The 23,603-nt window shown below is 33.4% G+C and overlaps 2 protein-coding genes across 5 annotated transcripts in view; both read right to left on the bottom strand.

The window, feature by feature from the left end:
• Nucleotides 1–122: 122 nt before the first annotated feature.
• LOC113517290 (alpha-ketoglutarate-dependent dioxygenase alkB homolog 4) lies at nt 123–2,035 on the bottom strand. The gene is made up of 2 exons (XM_026901935.3): nt 1,148–2,035; nt 123–710 (listed from the first exon to the last, which is right to left on the bottom strand). The coding sequence occupies exons 1-2, from the start codon at nt 1,891–1,893 to the stop codon at nt 497–499; spliced, it is 960 nt and encodes a 319-aa protein (XP_026757736.2). The 5' UTR covers nt 1,894–2,035; the 3' UTR covers nt 123–496.
• An 856-nt stretch (nt 2,036–2,891) lies between these two features.
• LOC113517432 (echinoderm microtubule-associated protein-like CG42247) overlaps nt 2,892–23,603 on the bottom strand; it is a 41,991-nt gene continuing 21,279 nt past the window's right edge. For 2 of the 4 annotated variants that reach the window (XM_052898941.1, XM_052898865.1), the window contains 18 exons: nt 22,726–22,923; nt 20,698–20,814; nt 20,320–20,453; nt 19,665–19,789; nt 19,068–19,218; nt 18,655–18,804; nt 17,971–18,142; nt 17,258–17,353; nt 12,878–13,015; nt 12,599–12,730; nt 11,960–12,088; nt 11,314–11,442; nt 10,667–10,795; nt 9,757–9,919; nt 8,646–8,828; nt 7,348–7,443; nt 6,966–7,080; nt 2,892–6,035 (listed from right to left, as the gene is read on the bottom strand). In XM_052898941.1, the coding sequence (XP_052754901.1) occupies nt 5,882–6,035; nt 6,966–7,080; nt 7,348–7,443; nt 8,646–8,828; nt 9,757–9,919; nt 10,667–10,795; nt 11,314–11,442; nt 11,960–12,088; nt 12,599–12,730; nt 12,878–13,015; nt 17,258–17,353; nt 17,971–18,142; nt 18,655–18,804; nt 19,068–19,218; nt 19,665–19,789; nt 20,320–20,453; nt 20,698–20,814; nt 22,726–22,923 (2,511 nt within the window). In that variant the 3' untranslated portion in view covers nt 2,892–5,881. The remainder of the gene's footprint in view (nt 6,036–6,965; nt 7,081–7,347; nt 7,444–8,645; nt 8,829–9,756; nt 9,920–10,666; nt 10,796–11,313; nt 11,443–11,959; nt 12,089–12,598; nt 12,731–12,877; nt 13,016–17,257; nt 17,354–17,970; nt 18,143–18,654; nt 18,805–19,067; nt 19,219–19,664; nt 19,790–20,319; nt 20,454–20,697; nt 20,815–22,725; nt 22,924–23,603) is intronic. The other 2 variants (XM_052898917.1, XM_052898957.1) reach the window with 2 other exon arrangements.

Consider the following 23,603-nt stretch of genomic DNA (forward strand, 5'->3'; position numbering starts at 1 on the left):
ATTATTCACTGGATTAAAGGTAGCCTATATTCTTCTCCATCCCATATAGAATATGTATACAAAATTTCATAGTGATTAGTTAAGCTGTTAAGATACTAAGAGGTAACAAATAAACAAAACCCTCACTTCCACATTTATAATATTTGTATAAGCATTGACACAAATACATTAAGAAGTTAGTAATTTAGAATTATTTCCTTCAATTCTGCTACCATTAGTATGTGTATGACTGCCAACATTTCAAGTTTAACTATTATTATCAGTAGATTTACAAGCTTCTATATTAGTCATCAACCTCTGACCGTTATTCAATCCATGCATATGTTGCATTTTGATATGTGTTTCATCTCTCAAGGCATCTTCAAACAAATTGATAGATCGTTGATCGGATCCTACTGTTGTTCATTCTGTAACTAGACTGCTAATTAATAAACCATAATAACACCTAGTTTAGTAAAATATTTAGAAGTACTTTTAATAAAGAATTTAATTTTCTCTAAGCACAGTTGGCATATCGATCTTTGTGATCCCAAAATAATTTTGCCTTCTCTCTAATTTCATCACCAATGTCTTTGTGCTGTCCATGCTTAAGGTAGGGTGGTGTGAATTCTCGATAAGCCAAGCACACTCTGCGAGATGTTATGTCTTCACGGATCACACAATGTTCCCAGTGATATCTTGGTTCTCCATATAGAACTAAAAGTGATCTCCTGAAAAGAAGTTATTTATATATTAATATGTGAGTCCTAAAATTATTTTTTACTAACCAATTGCCACAGCTTTACTAGTGTGAATAATTGATAGTTAAGATACAACTTATTCATGTATCAAATTATGTTCAAATTTGTTCAGTAATTTAAACATGATTGAATAACAAAGATACAAACATTTTTACAAAGTTTTACTATTTACACATTACATTATTTAAAAAAAATGAAAATAATTCATTTGTTACTTGGTAATTACTACCATGCAATTTAGCACTCATCTAAAAATTTTGCTGAATTATTTAATGGTCCCTTACATATTTTGGTATAAACTAACAAATCAATTTGGTGTTTATGCCAATGCTATGTGAAACATCATAAAACAATTCTTTTCTTTTTGTTAATATTACTTGTTAAAAAAATTGAAATAATATACCCACCTAGGCATAGGTATCCTTACTATAACATCTCTTTCTCTGGTTGGTTTATTAGCTTCCAGGGCTGTTTCCTCTATTCCATTCGTGATAATTCCATCAGTACTAACAATAGGTGGATACTGTTTTGCACATAGAAGGTTGTATTTATTGATATCTCCATAGTATCGAGTCATTGTCAGCACAGAGTCTGATAAACAGTTTACAGTAACAATCCGTTCACCCCATATCCAACAGTCATCTATATGGGGGTCTATTGATGCTCCCTTAGCAGGGTTATATTCAAGAGAACATTGCTCGATTACTTCATAACCTTTCAAAAGAACCACAGACTCGAATCTTTGTTGTAGGAATTTAGAAAACTCTGGAAAACCATCAAAGCTGCCAGCAACAATTTTTTTCTTTTTAAAATTAGTTTTTGGACCAAAGTTCTGTTTTCGCCGACCACTTTGTGATATATCCCATGGCACTTCATCTATATTCTTCATTAAAAACCTTTCTTCTTCTTCGCTGATAAAGTCCATTTGTATATAAACACCAGGGAATTCAATACTATCTCCTTCATGGTCAGGGTGTTGTTTGTATATATTCATGTCCCAACCTTTCCATGCTTTATTGCAAAACGGGCAATACACATATCCTATGTTTTTGTCGAATTCTAGCTGTAGTTTTAAATTTTCAGCACCGTATTCAGTTTCACATATTAAACATGTTCTACAACCTTTGCAACCACATGGACGTGGTTTTGTCATGATTCGTTATTATTATAAGCACTAAATTACTAGTAAATACACACAAATAAAACGGAACCTGCTAGGAAATCGTGATCGCTATCTGAAATAATAGAAGTTCAAAATTTCTGAAATTCACCAAATTTACAAAACAGTGAATGTTATTATGTCATACGTTATACGTCAATGTCAAAGTATAACCAAGCAATGGTATGCATTGTCAATTATTGGCCCTGTAAACGATCATGTCTGTAGTTTTGTGTTACTATCTCAAATATTTAAATATATTTTATACTTTAGCTTGTTCTTAGTAATTTAGAATGGTAATATATTTTTTTAATATTATTATTTAATATTAATATTAAAAAATATATTATATAATAGTCTTTCAATTATGAAACATTTTATTTTTGTCATATACTAGAATACTAAGTCAAAACTTGTTTCTGGGAAGAGATATTATCGGGTTTTACGATCATTGGATTTTTTAAAATAAATAACTAGGTTGCTATTATATGCATATATCATATGATACCTTCACGCATCATGGAGCAGAACATTCTGTTGTGCCCATGGTTAAGGTATTGCGAAGTTTCAGTGTGTTTCTTGGTGTTGCGGTGGTATAGGTATATGTTATGGTGTACTTGTATATAGTCGTTGGTTACCACTTTCCACCAGTGATGCCCATTGTGTTATTTATGACAGTTATCTACTCAATTGTTTTTAATAAGTGGTCGTAGTTTTTTTTATATACAGATAGCAAACAAACATGGGATTACCAGGCGAGAAGTCATCGCCGCCCATGAGCACTCGCAATACCGGAGAAATTATAAGCGTGCTGGCAAACTTGTAAAAATGAGTATACTCTTTTGTTGAAAGTTATGATGTCGTATTTATTCGGAAATAGGTAATACTGCTGCTGGAAGTTAATTCCAAAGCGTGATTGTGCATAGAGGGAAAAAAATAAAAAAAAAACGCACAGTGGTAAGCCACCACAAATTAAAGTTTTACTAATCATCTAGCCTAACCATATATACAGAGAGTTAGGATGGAATTTTAGTTTGTGGCGGGTTATACGATGGTGAAATTCAGCAGCGACAATTCAATTCCTCAGAATAATCCCAAAAATTTTAGGTAAATTACATCAAACATACAAAGTTAAATAAATAAAACACTTATATAATAATATGAATTCAAAACTTTATTTATGACATCAGTTAATGAGACAAAATATATTGATCCCCGAATCAACTATTTGTTTAATTTTCATGAATTTTAATTTATAAATATTTAGGTAGTATATCTAATAGACGTGCTTATATTATTGATCATTCTTTATTTAAATAAAATAGGTACATAATCAAAAACAAATTAAACAACAAATATTTACAATGAAATAGGTACATTGGACTAGAACATGTAATCAAGTAATTAAACCTTATCACTACGTACCTAACTTTGAGGGCTGTAGTGTTGTATTTTATAGTATAGCAGTGCCTTACTATTGTAAGGTCTCAGATTCAACTTTTGGTGTACGATCTACCAAAGATCATAGGCGTATTAAAAAAGTGGGCCAGATGGGCTGTGCCCACTCCGGAATCGTCTGGTGTCCACCTTAGGATCAGGGGCGGAATTTTCAGTTATGAAAAATAACTCTGTAATATTTCATACCGAAATGATATCGAATTATTTAACAATAATTGTGATCAAGATATGTACCTACCTGTTATATTTTACAAAAAAAAATGTAATGACTAAATAGGTTTTTATCCAGTGCAACTCAATATAGTTTAGTTTTATATAGATATCTATACATATATATTTCTCTTCAACAACACAATATTTACTGCATTGTTTACTCTCTTTCGTTAGCATTAAATCGTTTTTTGCAAAACAATATAACATTTTGTAATCATTATATTTATTATGTATATAAGTATGTTGTGTATAATTGTGCAATATTTACTTTATTGAATTACGGCCATTATTTTACTTACCTAACTACTTCATTGGTTACTACAGCTACGTAAAAATGTGATAAAATGTAAAAAGTGTTACATTATGTAGTGTTGAACTGATAACATAGTAATTTATCACTAATAATAACAATAGTAGTGAAATGTTTAAATTTGATAGTATAAATGTCACAATATTCTGTGATTCCCATCGTTTCAATTCAACATCTTTTAAGAGTGTTCTGCTAGAGCAGGTAAACACTTTTTCTCCTTCAAAAAAGCCATGAGTCAAAAAACGACGTAGTTCAAAATTTTAAGTTGTTTTTTTTTTGACTCGTGTCTTTTTAAAAAGGAGTTCAGTTTCAAACGGATTTCGATTTCAAACTAAAGTTGTGACAATTTAAAAAAAATCATGTCTCAGGTTCTTTATATAAAAAATATATGGATGGGATGTTTATTACATTATTAGGGCTTCGTTAAAAATGAAAAATATATCTAGGTTTAAAAAAAAATATAGCGAAAGCTTAATATTACGATCGTTATAAAAACAGTAATTTTCGTGGCCAGCCACATTACGAAACAAACACAAATATATACGAATTTATGGTAAATACTAATTGTCTACAGTTTTGTGCATTTATTATTTATTTATTATATTTTATTACTTACATAATACATATATTTAAATATTAATTAAAAATGTATCCGTGAAAATTTTACATGGAAGTTAAATAAATACGCCTTTACTAAAGTTTATGGTTGTATCGAAAAAAATTCTTTTGTTCAAATACAACTCAACACGCTACGACTAAGTAAAAATAGTTGATTAAAATTTTTATTAATAAAAAAAAACAGTATCTCCGTCTATTTAAAATTTAAACACCGTGATTAAATCTGTCTGATTTTATAATATTATGTTTTATTCAGAATAGATAATTATTACAAATCAGCACCAAATACGCACATCACATATCCATACCCTATTAATAAGGCCAATATTGCAATTTAAGTAAATAATCCAATAGTTAATAATAATAATATATATATTTTAATGTAATAACTACTGGTTTATTTCACGTGCAATTTGGTCGCGTGCACGAGCCTGACTGAACTTCAGTCACGGCCTTTTAACTCTAAAGGACCCAAATGGTTCCGAAACTAGTCGAGCTTTCTCGACCCAAACTGCACGTAAATTAAACCGGTAATTATTACATTAAAATGTAATATATATTCACGAAACATTTAACAATATAATAATAGTTTATTATGTTTCAGCGTGATCTACATATAAATTTATTAATGCGATTAATTATGGCAGTGAGTAATATAGGTACTTTGATTAATACCTATCTTCAATTCAACAGTAAATTTCACTTTCTCGAGATCAAATTGGTGACTTATTTTTAAGGGATTTGTGTATACAACATTACATAGATGTATCCTGAAATATTATATTTTGTCTCTTTCTTTGAATAAACAATAGAGACTGTTGCATTGGTGTATAGTCATGTCCGTGTTCTATTTAATATGTGTGTGTGTGTGTCTATATCATCACTTAGAAGTCGTGAGTAATATTAAGGTGGAGTTAGATCTAGACTAACCGAGCGAATGTTCGTTTATCTTCCACAATATTTGTTTATGCTTTAGTTGCAATACAATGGAGTGATTATAAACCCTTTGGATGTAAACTGATGGCCCAATAATGAAAAGTAGCAGCCGTCGTCTATAGACATCATAGAACACCTGTCCATGGTACTCTAAATGCACTTCTTGCTTTTTACTGTAATCCTAAGAACGTAAGGATGTTCCAATATCATCGGTGTAAACTTACCTATATGCTACTTCTTTTTCTGTGCTCTTGCTCTAGTCTAACTCCAACTTTATGCGATTAATTCAGTACATTACCAATCGATACGTAATCGATACTTTCAATCGAGCTCCTCGAAGTCGAGCACCCTGAAGGTAGAGCGGGGGTGGAGCGCGGGCGGCGGCGGGGAGGGTGTGGGGGGCGCCACCACGACGGCTGGCGGGCGCAGTCCCGTCGCCTCCTGATGCTAGTCGTCCACCAGCTCCCACAGCATCAGCGCGGCGTCCTGGCCCCCGGCGCTCACCATGCACCGGTCGTTAAACAAGAACCGAGCGCAGTACAGAGCACCGCTGTACACTTTTGTTTCGTTGTACTCAGCTTTCGGACTGGCGCAGGGATATCTGGAATTTTTATATATAATTTTAGCATGTGGACATTTTTATTGCGTACTCCAAGAAAACCGTCTTGTTTCTTTTTAAAAAAAATACAGTCGAATATAGAACCTTTTTCCTTCTTTTTAGTAGGTTAAAAAGGAAAATCAAGTTAGTGGGGAAGGCACTTGGTTGCTAGTAACGGACTAGGTTTCTCATTGCTAGCAATATACCCTATCAGGGTCAGATTGACCTCCATACAGTCACCAGAAACTATCGTGGTTAAATTTAGTTGAATTGACTATGACGGATCAAATGACCTGAATTCAAAATTACATGTCATCACTCATTGGTGTCCCGCGAGCGTATTTCGTTAACGTAGTCGAAAAAAAAACAATCAGGGCTTCCAAGAGTGTGTGTCTTATACAAGTAAGTGTATATGAATTTGCAGCAACAACTTACGCGGATGGTGGAAAAAAAGATATATTTTTTTTATGGATGATAATGGAATAGTAACCTCACCTGCGCTCTCGGTATACACCGGCGAGGCACCAGTGAAGGATGATAGGTGAGGATGAAGCAGGTCGGTTAGCCCATCGTGACGAATTCAACAAGAATTGTTCACGATGGTTTACAGGGGGAACCACATGGAGGTCGACCTAATAAGGCATATTGCTAGCAATGAGGCTGTCAAACTCCATTGCTAACAATCCCTTCCCCCCCCCCCCCTCCAAAAAAAAGAAGATATTATGATCTTCTTATTAGTATCATATTTTGACGACAATGTCGTATTCACAAAGGTATTTATTTTTTGTCCTGTTTCTAATGCTGTCGGCTGCAGATGGATTTGAAAGTTCATAAGGGCAAGTGAGTGGAGTGTTACTTCAATCCAGTCTATTCATGCTTATTTTCTAAAGTCGGTACTATATCCGAATTAAAGTACGTAATTATCTTACTGACCTGAACAAGCGCAAGTATCCATCGGTGTCGCCACTAATTAGCAAATCGTGGGCGGCTGACCGACTTGCGGTCGATATCAATGTTGTCATTGGATAGAATCGGTTATTCCACATTCCTGCAGGAAAGAGGGAACATTAAAAATACCTACTTAGAAAGGATATTTCCTAACTTGTATGCTTTCGATTATAATGGCAAAATCATCCTAATATTTCTCATTAGACTATTATCCGATGTCTTTATACATATGTATCGAGAAATTAATGAAGTCACTGTGTTTTTGTCGCTTCCAACAATTGTTTCGACTTCATGTCAATTCCTCGCACTATGCGAGGCCAGACGCAAAGCGCCAAACGCCCTATAGATTATATTGTGTAATACCTACCTGACACAAGGAATCCAACAGTGGAATTGTAGGTAGACCATTTAACATCCTTCATCGCTATAGGGCTCTTTTCTGGCGATAAAGCCTTGATATCCCCTGTAAGAGTATTAAAAAGGATCTAACGTTAAAAATTACGTAAGAATAAAAATATTTTTTAATCAAGTAAACATAGGCCTTTTGAATTATGTTTTTTTTTTATAATGATAGTTTAGACGAATTGTGCTTGACTGAGGTCTGAATCTAGAAATCCCAAGTTCCAATCACAAAGTCTGGGATTATTGAATTTTTCAAATTCATATTTGGATTATTTAAAATACTTCTGAAAGCACGTAAAACTGTCGTATTATTATTATTTTTGTGTATCCCATTGTTCAGTAAGTCTCTTTAGAGACCTCGTAAAACTGAGGCGGTTTAAAACCTTTAACCAGAGGGAGATTTTCTACAAAAGTCGATTGCTTAGGTACCTCTGTCCCATTCGTGTTTCAACCGTGAAGCAGTTGTGTTTGCATGACTGTGTTTCGGTTTGAAGGGTGGGATATGGCGTGAATTTACTGGGTACAGAATGGAATAACACCTGAGTCCTCAGGAATGGCAACGCATGGGAGGTATCATGGGCGAAACAGTATACTCTGTTATGTCCATGGTACTGCTCATGTCTATAGGCGACGGTTACCACTTTCCATCAGGTGGGCCGTCAGCTTGTTTGCCATTCTAAGTTGTATAAAAAACTATTGGGACAAAGGGAGGTTTTGTAAAAAGTCGTCTCCTTTGAGTACTTCTATTCCACTCCTTGAGGAGCTTCGCTTGTGTAACTGTGTGTATTATGAGGGGCTTGACGTATATCATAGTAAGTGACGTATATATACAGTTATTACTATGGTGTTGCTTATATCAAGAAGCGACGGGTTCATTTTTTATCAAACGTGCCGTCAGTTTCATTTCCATTCTAAATTATGTAAAAAGAAACTGATGTTATTAGCCATGTGGAATACAGGCCACATATATTATTTATAGCTATATATTATTATTTACAAAATTCGAAATTGACACGCATATCTATTGTTTCCTTTTGGCTTTCCTTTACGGCCCTAGTCTTGTAAGTTCCTTTGACTATTATATACATATTTCCAATTTCCATTCTTGGTTTCCTTTGTCGCCCACAAGCCAGAAAGCGCTTATGAGGATTGGCACTGTTATTAGAGATACGATACTATGCAGGTCACTAGTTACTACTTTCCATCAGAGGGGCCGTCAGCTTGTTTGTCAATTTAAGTATCATAAAAAAGTTGAGTACTTACAAAATGCCAAATCATAATCAGCCGTAACTGTTTGTAAGTAATTTCCGTCCAAGCTCCAGTCGAGTTGCACAAGCGGCTGCGCACCTCGGATTTTATTCGATTTCTTATAAGAGAAACCGTCTCGCGACACGCGGAATAAGTATATGCTGCCATTTTGTGATCCAATAGCTAGAGTGTCGCCGGCTGAAATTAATATCTTTTTTTAGAAAAAACAAATTGGCAACTAACACCTTACACCAACAAAGTACTTTAACTTTTTCTATAATATCAGTATACAAAATATATTTAAAAAACATGTACCAAAACGATTGTACCTTAATTCTTTCTATTGTATAATATAAATAAAAAAATAAAGAAGTGTTTTCCAAAAAAAAAAGAATCTTAACTTAAATAAAAACATTTTCTTATCATTAAACCTTTTCCACACATAAAATAGAATACACACAAAAATACATCAATTTAAGAAGTTCTTTTATTTAAAGTTTACTAAAAATTTATTAACTATTAAGATACATATAGATATATGTATTTTAAAACTGATTCACATTCTAAGAAGACTCGGTCTGGTATGGAATAGAAGGTGATGGTTCAAATAGTTCACGCAGTTCTAAGGACTGTGAAGATTTCATAGCGCTTCGGATAATAATTTGGGATCTTTGTGCCTAATTATTGGCACTTTGTTAATAAACGTACTTCTATCTTCACGACTCAGCATTTATGTACCTCTCATGTATCATGTAACATCTATACGAGTTATTTGTTTGCCAGTGAGAAATGAGCGCCATTTAGGTTCCGGCATAGAAATTGGATTCTCTTTTGCGCGCTTAGCCTCTCATTTGGGTCGTTGTGCGTAAGATTCCGGCATAGAATAGGCCACCCCTTCCTTTCCCGTGGGTGTCGTAAGAGGCGACAATGGGAGCTTATGGTATAAGGATGGGCAGCAGTGTCCCTCTTAAAACATCACCAAAGCTAAACTGCGGTTGCCAACCCTCCTGCCAAGCGTGGTAACTTTTGGCAAACCCCCTATTATAGAGGAGGGGGGGCTATGTACAGCAATGGATAGTTAACTGGCTATAAACTGGCTGATACAACAATAACAAGAAATGATTACCTGAGTTATACTGCAACGTATTGAGCGGGGAGCCGCACACCCTGAGCGTGGCGACGTGTGCGCCCGCGTCCGCGTTGAGCACGACCAGGTGGCCCTCCGTGCTGCCCGCGGCCAGCGCGCCGCCGCCCGGGTGCCACGCCAGCGACACGCATTCGTAACCCACCTGGTACACATAAATAACCTATAGCTTATTTTTTTTTATACTACTTAGAATGGCAAACAAGCTAACGGCCCACCTGACGGAAACTGGTAACCGTCGCCTATACACATGAGCAGTACCATGGACATAACAGAGTATACTGTTTCGCCCATGAAACCCCCATGCGTTGCCATTCCTGAGGACTCAGGTGTTATTTCTCTGTACCCAGTAAATTCACGCCATATCCCACCCTTCAAACCGAAACACAGTCATGCAAACACAACTGCTTCACGGTTGAAACACGAATGGGACAGAGGTACCCAAGCAATCGACTTTTGTACAAAGTCTCCCTCTGGTAAATTAGATTATATAGATAGAGTATCGAGCCTCAAAAACGGGTCAAGTTTTAGTCAGTTAATTGTCAAATTTGCTAATTCGTTTAAGTTATCATAAATATTTTACTAAATTAGGTATTATTTTCCGAAAGTCTTTATTAGTGAAATTAATTGTAATTGACTAATATGTAAGGTCGTGAAAATTCTACTGATAAAAATAAAAGGCAATCTTCAAATGCGAGCAGTCGAATAAATACTAATGATAGTGGAATTAAACAAAATAATTATAATCGACTAATTAGCTCAAAAAACATTCTATAAATGAAATAAATAGTAACGATCAATTCGTTCATTCAATTAATTAATCGATTTTTGTCTTACACTACTACTGTTGGTCATCAGTCCGCTGATGTCCAACATTAGCCATCAGTCTTACCTGTGTAGCGAATACTAGCTTGTGACCTTTCCATAGAGCAATATTTTTGTCATGGCCGGCTGTGGCAAACATCTCGTCATCAGGATGTACAGCGAGTCCGATCAGTTGCTTGTAGTGTCCGAATAGTACCTAAAATCGAATTAATTCGATTAACAGGGACTGATTTGATTAAATTTGTTATAATGAATTGTTAATAACGAATAGATGTTAAATTGGAGTGATGATTAAAGTTGGTTAATTACGATTTATTCGAAATGATTAATGTAAATATTTATCATTTCGAATTTATCTTGTCTATTTTTTTTTTTTTACGCAAAGTTCTTTGTGGGTTAGGTAGAGAGAACCGAGCGCCAAAGGTCCCTTTCCTTTCATACATACATCACTAAGTTTCTGCACTCTCATCTTTTGTACAACGCCCGTTCGGGAAGTTTTCGATTACTCCTTCAGAATGTTCAATTTACATTAAAAAAAAAAAACAAATGATAACTAATAATAACAGATCCGTCCATCAGTGATTTTGCACGATCCGTGAAAGTACATTATTAATATAACCATAGAAATTGAAAGGTCATTGCACTGATTTGTTAAAATTCACGATCCATCAATGTGAGAATGCTTACATGTATTCATTCAATTACAATACATACCTGATTGAATCGCCTTTGTAGAGATCCTTCCATTATGTTATTTCTAGTGGTACCTACATACAAATTGCCATCGTTACGTCCCGGTCTTTGAGGATAAATACTCCGAACACCACCAGCAGACTCCGGCAGCTGAAACATTTTTATAGGTAATTATGGAATGGTAATTTCGCCTACGGTATTAGTATGTGCTAGCGGGATATCAATGAGCGATGGTAAGGAAGGATAAAATCAGATGAGTTGTTAGCATATCGTGATGAATTCACCAGAAATAAACCACGACGGTTTTCAGAGGGAATTTAATGGACTATATCTAACAAAAAGTATCCACTTCTAAAAACCCCATTCAACCAATTGAAATATGTTTAATTACAAATACTGCCTTTCGTAGTATATATATATATATATATATATATATATATATATATATATATATATATATATATATATATATATATATATATATATATATATATATATATAATACATAATTTACATGTAATAATCAGGATAAACTTGTTAATCTTATCAAAGTAATATTTTTTATTTAATTATTCTTAATTATTTATTATATAATAGAATTAGTCAAATCACTTTTATAAATTTTTAAACAACGAACTATAAAATGTAATTAAAACTCTGGACATACTTTAGTTTCTGTTATCCTTTTGTAGTTTTGAAGAGAGTCCCAAGCGGCGATCTTTCTATCTTTCTCACCTCCCGATATTAATGTGCCTTCAGAGAGCATTACCAGTGAACTGATTCCTTTTATGTGTGCCTGAAATATAATAAATTGCACAATATTATTTTGTAACATAACATACATGGTAATAACTATATTTTTATAATAAAAATAAGATTCTAAGCATACAGATTTTAATGATATTGCATTCTTATATTTTAACAACCTATTTTAAATATTACACTGTTTTGTCACTTTCGTTTAAATTAGGAATTAGATGTAAAAGAAACAGGCAAAACAGTTCAATAGCTAAAATAGGTTTATGGGAGGTTTAGCGTTTTTAAGAATAAGGGAGTAAGATCCTACTGCTGAATTCTGCATTTCTGCACTGGATATTGTAAAGAATGATTAAGAGAAACAAAACAAAGAAGTCCAGAAGAGTTCAAAATAAGACTGTATGGTAAGCAGCTATAGGGTTTTATTTGGCTTACAGAAAGAGACCAGTGCCGAACAATGGCACGTTAATGGGCTAACACATAAAGAAGTTAAGTCACATTTACGTCTAATCAAATTGCTTAATTTACATGAAACAAATACGATACGAACCTCAAATTCCATTCGTACAAAGTAAGCACCATCACTATCTACGCTGTAAATAGTTATGAACCCGTCACTATCAGCTGTTACAACGTCGCCATCTTGTTCAAATTGTAGCGCTGTTACGTGTGTGCGGGATGGCTAAAAATTAAAAATATTAGTTGAACCTTTGCAATCTAATTATTTAAATATGTGTTAAAAATAATATAACTCACATCTTTTTATAATTTTTTTTCAATAAGTTGACAGATTATACACCCAAAAAGATGCATATTTGTAATAACTTACAGGTTTGATGATGTCTGTTCTTTCAAAGAATCCGTCTTTTCTGCGATTCCAAAAAGTAAGGTGACCTTTGCCATGTGTGATTAATAAATTGTCATCTAATGGGTGGAAAGCAGCTCCGGTTAATTCTTCTTGTAGAGTCTGAAATACGAAGATTTATAAGAATGAAAGTTTTTCTACATAAACTTAAAAATAGAGATACTAGACGATAACTCATGTACAAAGTTTTTATCTGATTAGTCTAATGATTGTATAGTTCGTGTATTGTTATCCAATAGCGTGAATATTAAATAATTGATTCTGCAATTTTAGAAGTAATGTAAGGCGTAGATAAAAAATAATTATGTAGCCACAAATGTAGTTTGTAGCGTCGTAGCGGCGGCGTAGCGCAGATCGTAGAACCTGCGTAGCGAGTACACTGAAATTCTGCACTGCAGTTGCAGTTCTTTTTAACCGATTTCAAAAAAGGAGGTTTTTATATTCCATTGTATTTTTTTTACTAATTACAGGAAGAGTGCATCAATTATATTTGTTTGTATTAAACGTTAATGAATTATTTCTAGAAGATTAGAATATTATTTAAGTTATTTAAACATTCATGTAACCGCATGGGTTTTCTGACAAGTTGGAAAATTAATTTTGAGATTTCGACTATGTTCTTTATTCATACCTAACCTACTCTACATAAATTACTTATATATACATATATAATGTATATAAAAGCGCAAAAAATGTATATTTTCTAAATATTCTACGGTCACATTTATTCATTAACCTTTTAAAAAAATATAGGCATTATAAATACATTAAAAATTACTTAACTTGTGAACCTAAAATAATAATAAAAACTCTTTATAAAGTTTTGTAATATACTTAAGAATTATGTCAGGGCAGAACCACTAGTAACAGCTGGGGGGAGGTAATAGATGATTGAAACCATGAATGTCAGGTTGGCCTCTACGCGGTCCCCCGGAATTGATCGTGGTCAATTCGTGATGAATTCGTTACAATGATTCCAAAGATCTGCTTTCAAAAAAGAAACGTGCAAAGCGTGTGTGAACAAAATGGCAATTGGAGATTGACGGTTAATATGGAAGGTTGTGGAACATCTGGTAGTAATATTGGTGGGCAATCCTGAGAGGCAGCAGTTACACATATAGTAATAGCAGTGGAATTAAACAAAATATTTTTAATTAAATAACCAGATATCTGCTTTCATTCTCATCTATGATTACTAACTACTACCCGCAAGCGTATATCGACAGTGATGGCGAACCATTTTATTATCGCCCATTAAAAAGGAACTAACAATAGCTAGTATAGTTATATTTACACTATTTTTAAAGATTAATAATTTAATTATAATAAGGGCTGGAAATATTCGTGTTTGCTATCAAGTGACGCGAATAATAAAACGTAGCAATACACGGCGAACAAGAGGAGAAGGAGGTAGCGACACGATACGCGACCTCGGGCGACGTGTCGCGTGACCGATAACACCAATTCTCGACAAATATAAAGATTAATTTCAAAATGCCAAGAAACTTTTGTAAACTGCTGCATTTAGATTAGTGTAATATTTGCAACACCTATTCTACATGAGAAATATTAATTTAGCGTTTCTTATTTAGTTAAAGAGGTATGTTTTTATAATAATCTGTAGAAAGTATAGGGATCAAACTGCATTTGAATTATAATTCTGATTTATTTATAATTTTACAGATATAGACAGCACAATGTATAACGCTTTAGATTTGAAGGGCGGAAATCCGGTGACAGTGTTGCCATATTTACAGTGATGTTTCCCTATAGACATATTCTGTTAAAATTGTTTATTTGTTAATTATATATTTAGATGAACTACAAGTTTTGGATCTTAACAGAAAGTATTTAGTAATTTATTTGAAAGTATTTAAGTAATTGTCATGGATGGTAATAGATCATTGGGAAAAGAGCATTTTTTAAGGCCAATAACACACGTGAAATTCCTCCGGTGTTGCGGGTCTTCATGGGCGGCAGTAGTCATTTATCATGCCCGTTTACCCCCCATGTTATAAAAAAAGGAACGGTAACCCTGGCGGGGTACCATTGAAAGGTGGTAGGTAACAATGAAATCAGGTCAGTTGGTTCAACATGACAAATTTATTAGGAATTAACTATGATAGTTTCCAGGGCCGGACTGCGTCGTGGTAGACTCGACAGTATACATTCAAATTAAAAATATTTATTTATTCTCCACAATGCTGTAGGTATGAACAAACTATTTACTTAAGAATTCATTGCCAGCAGTCTGGCTGCTAGAATCCATTACTAACAATATATAATAAAGTAAGCAAACAAATTGTATTATAATTTCCTTGTTGGTGTGGTATAAAACACTATATAACCTAATAAACTCTATGCAATGCGTGTAGCACTCAGGCAGAAGTACAATTTATTCCCAATTCGTGTGATTTCACTGTTTTCTTGGCTAGATTGAGCGTACTAAGTATAATTGTATGATATTAAAACAACTATTATACAATAATAATATGTTAATAATAAAAAAATCTTTGAAATTGGTGTTGAATAAAAAATAAATTACGTTTAAACATACACTACTGGTAAACGGGGTGCCACGCAACGATAAAAATATATTATTAACACAACTATCATAAGATCTAAGTGCTGATTTACACGATCAAATATAATCCTTATACCAATTTGTTAAAGATTGTTTTTTAACAATTGCCTTCTCGTGATACAGCTTTTTGTTCCGCGCAGCAAGGGGCGTGCCTATTGATGGAGGACTGGGTGTGTTGAGGTCGGACCGTTGAACTCGTAACCAATACCATTTTGTTGTATTTATTGTTTATTAACACTTTGCTGGCCGGTGACGAGTTAACCCGTCTTTTCATATCCAAACTTTGTTTACTGGTGACGAGTAAACTTGTCATTACTTGATGTAGGTAGGTACGTCCTCCTACCACGACAGCCAAGACAATTTGGATTACAAAGCGTTCATGACCAAAAAATGCTTTTTTTTGTATTTAGGTTTTTATCACAATTTTAGTTTAAATCCAAAGATTTCATCCATAACGGAATTTCCGGTTAGCCAAAAGAAAACAAACACACTAAACAACACTTAAAATGTAACACTTTAAATGTCATTTTTTTATTGGTAAGTTTCAACAACACACTGAAAAAATATATAGCAAAATTTTGCTTACTATTTACCAAAAAAAAAGGGGATGGATTCCAATGAACTAAGAGTTTATTATATGTATTGAATACTAGGTTTCGTACGAAAATTTGATTTATTTTTTATTAACTCTCTAATTCAGGTTAGGTTTTTTTTCAGTGTATACATAGAACGAATCAGTCTATAAACAGCGATTTACTAACATTAGATTTCTTAAAATTCCTACATTAAATAAAAGATTATAAGTATTTTATAATAAATAAATGACTATGGATAATTCTGTAATTATTATAGTCAATATGAAAATAAATTATGCAAATATAAATGCAATGTAATAAAAAAATCATATTATTTTTTAATCCTGCGATCCAATTCAGTAACAATTTAGACGTGAGCTGTTAGAAAGCCAGGTCAATAACACACATAATAAGTTTCTGTAGTTTTACCATATTTGTATGTTTCTTTTTTTTAAATTTTAAATGATAATTTGGCATTTGCATATCTTGTTGTCATAATACACTAAATAATGTTCCTGCAACCTTGTGAATGTAGACAGGGCTATATATATAAGTACATTTAATATTTAATCAACTACACAGTTTGAAGTGGAGATAACGAAAATAAAAGTAGAATAAATAATGTACTTTATTATAGAATATGTAATATGTAAATTGACCTCAATGGTGCAGCAGTTTAATATACTGCCTTACATTCATTACCATGATTGCGGGTTCGATCACAGTACATTAAAAATATTTTGTATTTTTATATATGTATGACTATTTGTATTGTTCTAACTAAGTTATACGTAATAAACAAATGTACGTACAAAAGAAATACAGTGTTTAAGTATGAATAGTACCTATAAAACAAGTTTTGCTTAGTTTGGTACCAGATGTGGATGTGGGATATAGTAAGAAATTTGAGGGCTGTGTATTTGACAATAGACAGGTGCAATTATAATTTTTATTTAAAGAATTCAGTTTTGGTACAAATCTAAGAATTCCTTCTATATAATTCCTTGTTCTTAGGGACATATAGAGAAGGTAAAGAATAGTAACATATAAAGATATAAGATAATAACGACGGACTTAAATCTGTGTGGAGTTAAGTCCGTCATTTACACTATCTAGGTGTATAAAAGTTTATTAAATAAATAAAATAAACAGTATAGGAATAATAATGAATGTACTAGAACTCACCGCAACTTTGCCCAGCAGATGCCCCCATTGCCACTGCCACACAGAGAGTATGCTTTCTCTGCCGGCGTCCACAGCTAATACGTAACTACCGCCATTCTGTGCAAAAAAGTATTGTCGTCAGATGTTTTATCGCGGATTTTCCACTGCATAAAAAATTCTGTACATGCGATGCGGAACATTCACCATTTAAGCAATGGGTATAAATTAAAATGCTTACGACTATAATCCCTAAAGGAGCACTCAGAGACATTTATCGATTGTTTTTTTCATTGTGGAGTGTTTTTGACATGCCCGCAACTCATCAACTATGTCAGTATTCTTATGTCACTCGGATTAATTTGATTTGTAGAAACAAAGTTATTAATATTTTCCATTACCAGAGAGTTATTCAAAATTAAAAATTGATATACAAAGTTTTTATTGTCGGTCAAATTCAAGTTTTTATTATTAAGTATTCTTTTCGAGTAAGTAAACTACTAAGTGAACCACAATCCGCCATCTTGAGACGCCGACGGCCATTTTGAAAATGTAACAATTATGAACACTTGATTATTGTATTATCAAAACTAAAGGGGCAGGTAAAATTTCAGTTCAATCGGGTAACAAGATGTAGTTCTAATTTAGCTTACAAGATTTGATCTAAATAAATAAACCAATTATTTTATTATACCATTTCATTGTAAGTTAATAAAAGCTTGTAATAATGAATGTACCAGTTGTGAGAACGCAACCGCCGCAACGCCGGCCTCGAATTCGGCCATGCCGAACACGTGCAGTGTCTGCAGCGTGTCCGTGCTCCAGATTCGGACATGGGCCTGGGCACGGCGCCCGCGCCCTGCCCGCTGCCCGCTCGCTACCAGTTCGCGGGACGGGTGCAGTTCCATACTGCATGTGGAATACATATACATACATACGTGTTCGAAAAGTGAAAGAACTCGATATTCGATTCTAAACATAATAGTGGGATACATTTTGTACATATACCCATTATCTATTAGATAAACATAATATTTTTTAAATTTGCAGTCCTGCAAAAGGAATTCAAGGCAAAATTGCATCTTAGACAAGTAAAATAGTGATGTTTATATTCTTGTTTCTTTTTCTCATGCGAGTGTTATTCGATACATATCTAGGTATCCATAAATAACGTTGTGATTACTTGATTTGTGGGTATTTAAATATTTCCTCAATAACAATTGCGCGCCAAAACGAAATGTCATTCTATAGTGACAAAAAACTTTATATTCCAAATTTAAACTTTTTTAAAATAAAAATATGTACGCAAATTTGTATTGTTCATAAACATATTGTCGAGTATTAAAAATGAATTTGAGATTAGAGAAATAAATATAGATTATTAATAATCTCCTATCCGATAAACAAACATATAAGATTACCACTGTATATCCTCGGTGTGTCCAGTGTAGTGTCTCTGCGATTCTTCGTCCCTGTCGTACATAACCGCAACAGCTGCGACGTAATATAGCAATTCGCCGGTCGGCAGTACCCACAAGTTGCGACGGCTGTCCGCGCCACGGTATCCATATCTATAAAAATTGTCAACCATAGTCATGGTTCTATACATAATCTATGACTAAAATTACTTTAACGAAATTGAAAGTATTGTTTCAGATTCTAAATTTAAAATTAAAGAGTAATTTCAAAATCGCTAAAACCAACACATATTTTGCTAATTTTCAGATGTGTTTCCAAAAATAAAAGTATTGGTAAAATTATTTATTTATAATTCGTCATTTACATCTTCTAAGTGTATTAAAATTTAATATATAAACGTCAATATTATACTTACACCCAGTCAAGTTGCATTTTCTTCTCCGGTGGTGAGTTGTCGATAGGTGCGTGGTGGATAGGTGGATAGAAGGTGCGTCGGAGGCCACGGATTGTGACACGGATGGGCTCCTCCTTCAGCACTTCCAGTAGGGTATAGTCTGTTGAAGATACTATTACATAAACAGTAACTAATTGCATATGACATAAAATTATTGTAACTATAATTGTAAGAAAGATTTTTAAATACAGGTTGTTATTATTATTAATTGATTACGACAAAGATAATTAATTGGAACGATATATTTAAAAAGTATATTTAAGATTCATGTGGTTTAAAATACAAGTAGATTTTACTCTACAAACAAAAAAAAAAAAACACTAACTTCAATCGTAGCAAAACTGACTAATTATTTGGACTTAAAAAGCAAACTGAACCAATAATAACATAATATGGCCGATATTTATCTTGTGCGATAGTGGATTGAACCTGCGATCCACAACATTGCACGATGTATACATATAGGTTCAATTTGCGTTTATGAATAAGCGAGTATATATCTGGGTGCTTTCAGTGAGGATATTGGGTTCGTGGGTAAAATAATATATAAATAGGTACCTGAATTACGAACAATTTCCCCTTCAGGTGCATAAAGTACTCTGGGTCGACTTTTGCTACGGGCGCGTCTACCGCGCATGTCCTCCGACGCCGGGGCAGCTGCTACGTTCGCTCTAGATCGGGATCTACGGATAAATGTCTCAAATAATACTATATTACACATAATTAAATTGCAAATATGGCATATGGCTGGAGAGTAGGCTGGACAGACGATGAGTTTAAGTATAGTATTATCTCTACAGTCTTCCTAAATCGCGGGGGAAAATAGTAAAGTAATACGGCATCGGGGCCGCATTACTAACAAAGGTTAGTGTTCTGTCTGCACATAGATGTAATATATAATAGGTTACGATGTTATAATAAGCTAAACTGTGATTGCCAATCCGCCTTTTTTATGCAATTTAAAATGCCTATGTACTTTGTAAATTCACTGTCAAGGGTGGGATATCATCCTTCAAAACCGACACACAGTCATGCAAAAACACCTGCACCTCTGTCCCATTCGTATTTCTACCGTGAAGGTAGAAATACGAATGGGACAGAGGTGCCTAAGCGAACGACTTTTGTACAAAGTCTCCCTCTAATGATTTGATTGCCACACGTGGGCAATTGGAAAACCATGGAGTATTTTTTTTTTGTTTTAAATCATTGTTACCTTCTGATCGGCGATTCGATTGGCAGTATTGGGGCACTGACTCCAGGGGTGAGTGCTGGAGCCACTATCACGGATCCCAAATAAAATGTCTCCACATCGGCGAATTCATTCCTTAATTGCGAGAAACTCCTCACCTGTTAAAGTAATAATTAATTATTTCAATTATTATGATTTACTTTTCAACCAACTTAAAAAAGGAGGTTCTCAATTTTATTGTATTGTTTTATATTTGTTATAATTATCATGTAACAAATAAAAAAAAAATCATTAACAAATTTAAAAAAAATTAAAAAAAAAACATTCGAAGAACCTCCTTATTTAAATTAGTGGAAAATTCAAATAAATTATAATCTATAAGGTATAAAAGTAAACACTTACCTCTTGTCCTGTTATCGTGTACATTCTTTTTGCGCCACTCATTTTCAATACTTGTCCTAAATCTTCCAATACTTCTTCGAAGGGTTGTGTTGTGCGTAGATTCAACAGTACACGGCACTGCAATATACTTATGTACAATATTTTGGAAACTAAACTAATTACATATTCTCTTTCTCACAACAATAGTTTTGGAACGAGAATGGTAATAATGCTCCGATATATCTACAAGCATATATGTATATCTAGTATATACAAGATATTCTTCGAGTTTTTTCCTCCTCAAAGTTCTTCGAGGCTATGATATTATGTAGCCAAAGAGTCATTGATATTTATGAAAAAAAAAATTACCATAAAGTGAGATCTGAAATCTGTGTATAAAAAACAGATCCGAACTTATGACTTTTGATTCTGATAACTCGGTGTTGAATATAACTAAGTTATACCATTCTAAAAGATAAAAATATAGAAACTACACTTTTATTAATATTTTCTACGAAAAGAAATGTTTTTTTATATCGCAAACATAGAAATTTAGGTGAATTGAAAATCTCCTCCCTTAGAAAATGATATAAATATGTTAATAGATAGCTTTTATGTTTTATGAGCTAATATTTGCATGACCTCAACAAATTTCTGTGTGAGTTACTTTGGCAATCGAAAGTCGGCGTCGATGTTTATTCCAAGGCCCTTGCATTGAAAGACCTATTAGGTACAATGAACAGTTTTACCTAGATTACTACTATTTTCGTTGTGGCGTTTAGGTAAACTTTTAAGAATTAATTAAGTATAATTTCTAAATTCCAAATTGTTTTAAATAACTAATGGGCAATGACGGTTTACGGGTTTCTCATTATGTTCATCCAGGTTCATCCATATATCATTCAGAGGTAATTGACATGTCTATAAAATCTATAAAGATTAAAATTTTAAAATTTCTATTGTTTTATAAAAAAAAATTAAGACTCCAATAATTACTTACTAGAAACAAAATACTTATTTTTACAGATTAATAAAGTTATAAAAAAGAAATAGGTTGTCAATTTTGAAATAGATTAATTTAAAAAAATAAAATTGCTGTTCGAATTTCAAATTACATGTTCTTGATTCGTCTCAAATCAGTTGCACCTTACTTGGGTCATGTTAGGTCACGGCTGAGTGTAGCGTTTTCAATATGTATATCTAGCAGTTAAATGGGAGGGGTTTCTACCCCATATCATTTCGTAATCATAGTGCGGCAATGAATTCGCATTTATGGATATTATAACCTAGAATTATGATAAGAGAATACATTTTATGTGAATTGATTGCTGAAAAAGTAAGGCCAAAAATTACACTATACTATTATGATTCTATACAACCCAGTTACATTCACAACTGAGGGGACATAGTTACTTACCATAAATATTTTTATAGGTATATAGGTATTGTACAAAGTGTACAATTTTTTTTTATTTATGTTAAACACATACATTTTTACAATATAGCCTATTTTCTATCGTGTTATGCTTATGCGTACTTTTACTGTTCAGTAATTATTTAATAAATAATAACTTTATGCGAGATCTTTTACAATTTTTGCAACTAGCAATATAATTAAAAAAAAATAATGGATTATTCATCGGAACGGAAAAAAATGGCGGAAACTTAGTTAAAATTGAAGAGTTGTAGTTTGAGTATACATAAATACGCGATAAGACAACGCGTAATTGTTACTTATATTGTGGTGTGTTTTGAAATTTACGTGTAAATAATTATAATTTTCGACTTACAAGCCTCTTTTATACATGATGCTGGCAGAAATAGTCGTAAAAATGGCCGCGAATTACCATTGAGGAAGACAGGAAGAAGAATAATCATCTGTCTAGATACTAGTGAGGATATATAACTACAACAGAGATGTTCGTGTATGTTATATATATATATATGTTGTATATAGCAGACAGTCTAGATATTTTTGTCACGAGAGGTCGCCACTGACCGATTAGTATTAGTAATACCAATAGAAATATAGAGATTTATAACAGTAACCTGTATAGAGTGGTCCATGTTGTTGATAATCCTGATGACACGTCCGCTGGCGGGTTTGCCACCACCCGGTGGTGGCGCATCAGACTCGGCCACCGACTGCTTCCGAGTACCAGCCCGGGACCATCCCCCGCCTGTTCCACTCACTACTCCCGATGTTCCTCCGTACCACATGCCGTTTTTCTTTCCGTAACTCGCAGCCTAGTGGAAGTAATATTTGTTGATTAGATGTATATTGTGTTTAAACGCTATTTTTTTTTTAATAAAAGAATGAAGGAATAAATAATGTTAATTTTTTCACGATTTTAAATGATGAAATCATGACTTATCTGGGTCTTAGAGATATGGTCTCAGCATCATCATTTATATCAACGTAGATAAATCATCATTATCATTTCAACCATTATCTGTCCACTGCTGGGCATAGGCGACATATATAGATAAATATTCTTTATTAATTAATCTAAAAGTGTTCATCAAAATACTTACCTAAAACAAAAATTACAAGAAATAGAAAACAAAAAACAAAACACTTTCAAACAACCTCAGGATGAAGAGAATTTTATTAGTTAAAATATATAATTAAGCCACGTATTCACTGAAATGTTTGTTAGGATACAGTTTCGGAAACATCACGTAAATGTTTCTAAAAACAATGTTTCAGAAATAATGCCGTCTACATGAATAATAGTTCGGAATATCTCACCCGAGGAAGTATGCTGTTGTACACTACATACATTTACCACTTTTTTAAAAAACTTAGAATGGCAAACAAGCTGACGACCCACCTGATGGAAAATGGTAACCGTCGTCTATAAAAATGAACAAAATCATAGATATAACAGAGTATACTGTTTCGCCCATGATATGCCCCATGTGTT

This window comes from Galleria mellonella, unplaced genomic scaffold, assembly GCF_026898425.1.
Source record: "Galleria mellonella isolate WM207_F2 unplaced genomic scaffold, CSIRO_AGI_GalMel_v1 utg103, whole genome shotgun sequence".
NCBI lineage: Eukaryota > Metazoa > Arthropoda > Insecta > Lepidoptera > Pyralidae > Galleria > Galleria mellonella.

What these genes read in the sequence shown, in the direction of transcription:
- LOC113517290 (XM_026901935.3), bottom strand. Translation starts at nt 1,893, where the DNA reads ATGACAAAACCACGTCCATGTGGTTGCAAAGGTTGTAGAACATGTTTA. An exon ending in GTAAGGATACCTATGCCTAG is followed by an intron (nt 711 to 1,147) that starts GTGGGTATATTA and finishes ACTTCTTTTCAG; the next exon opens with GAGATCACTTTTAGTTCTAT.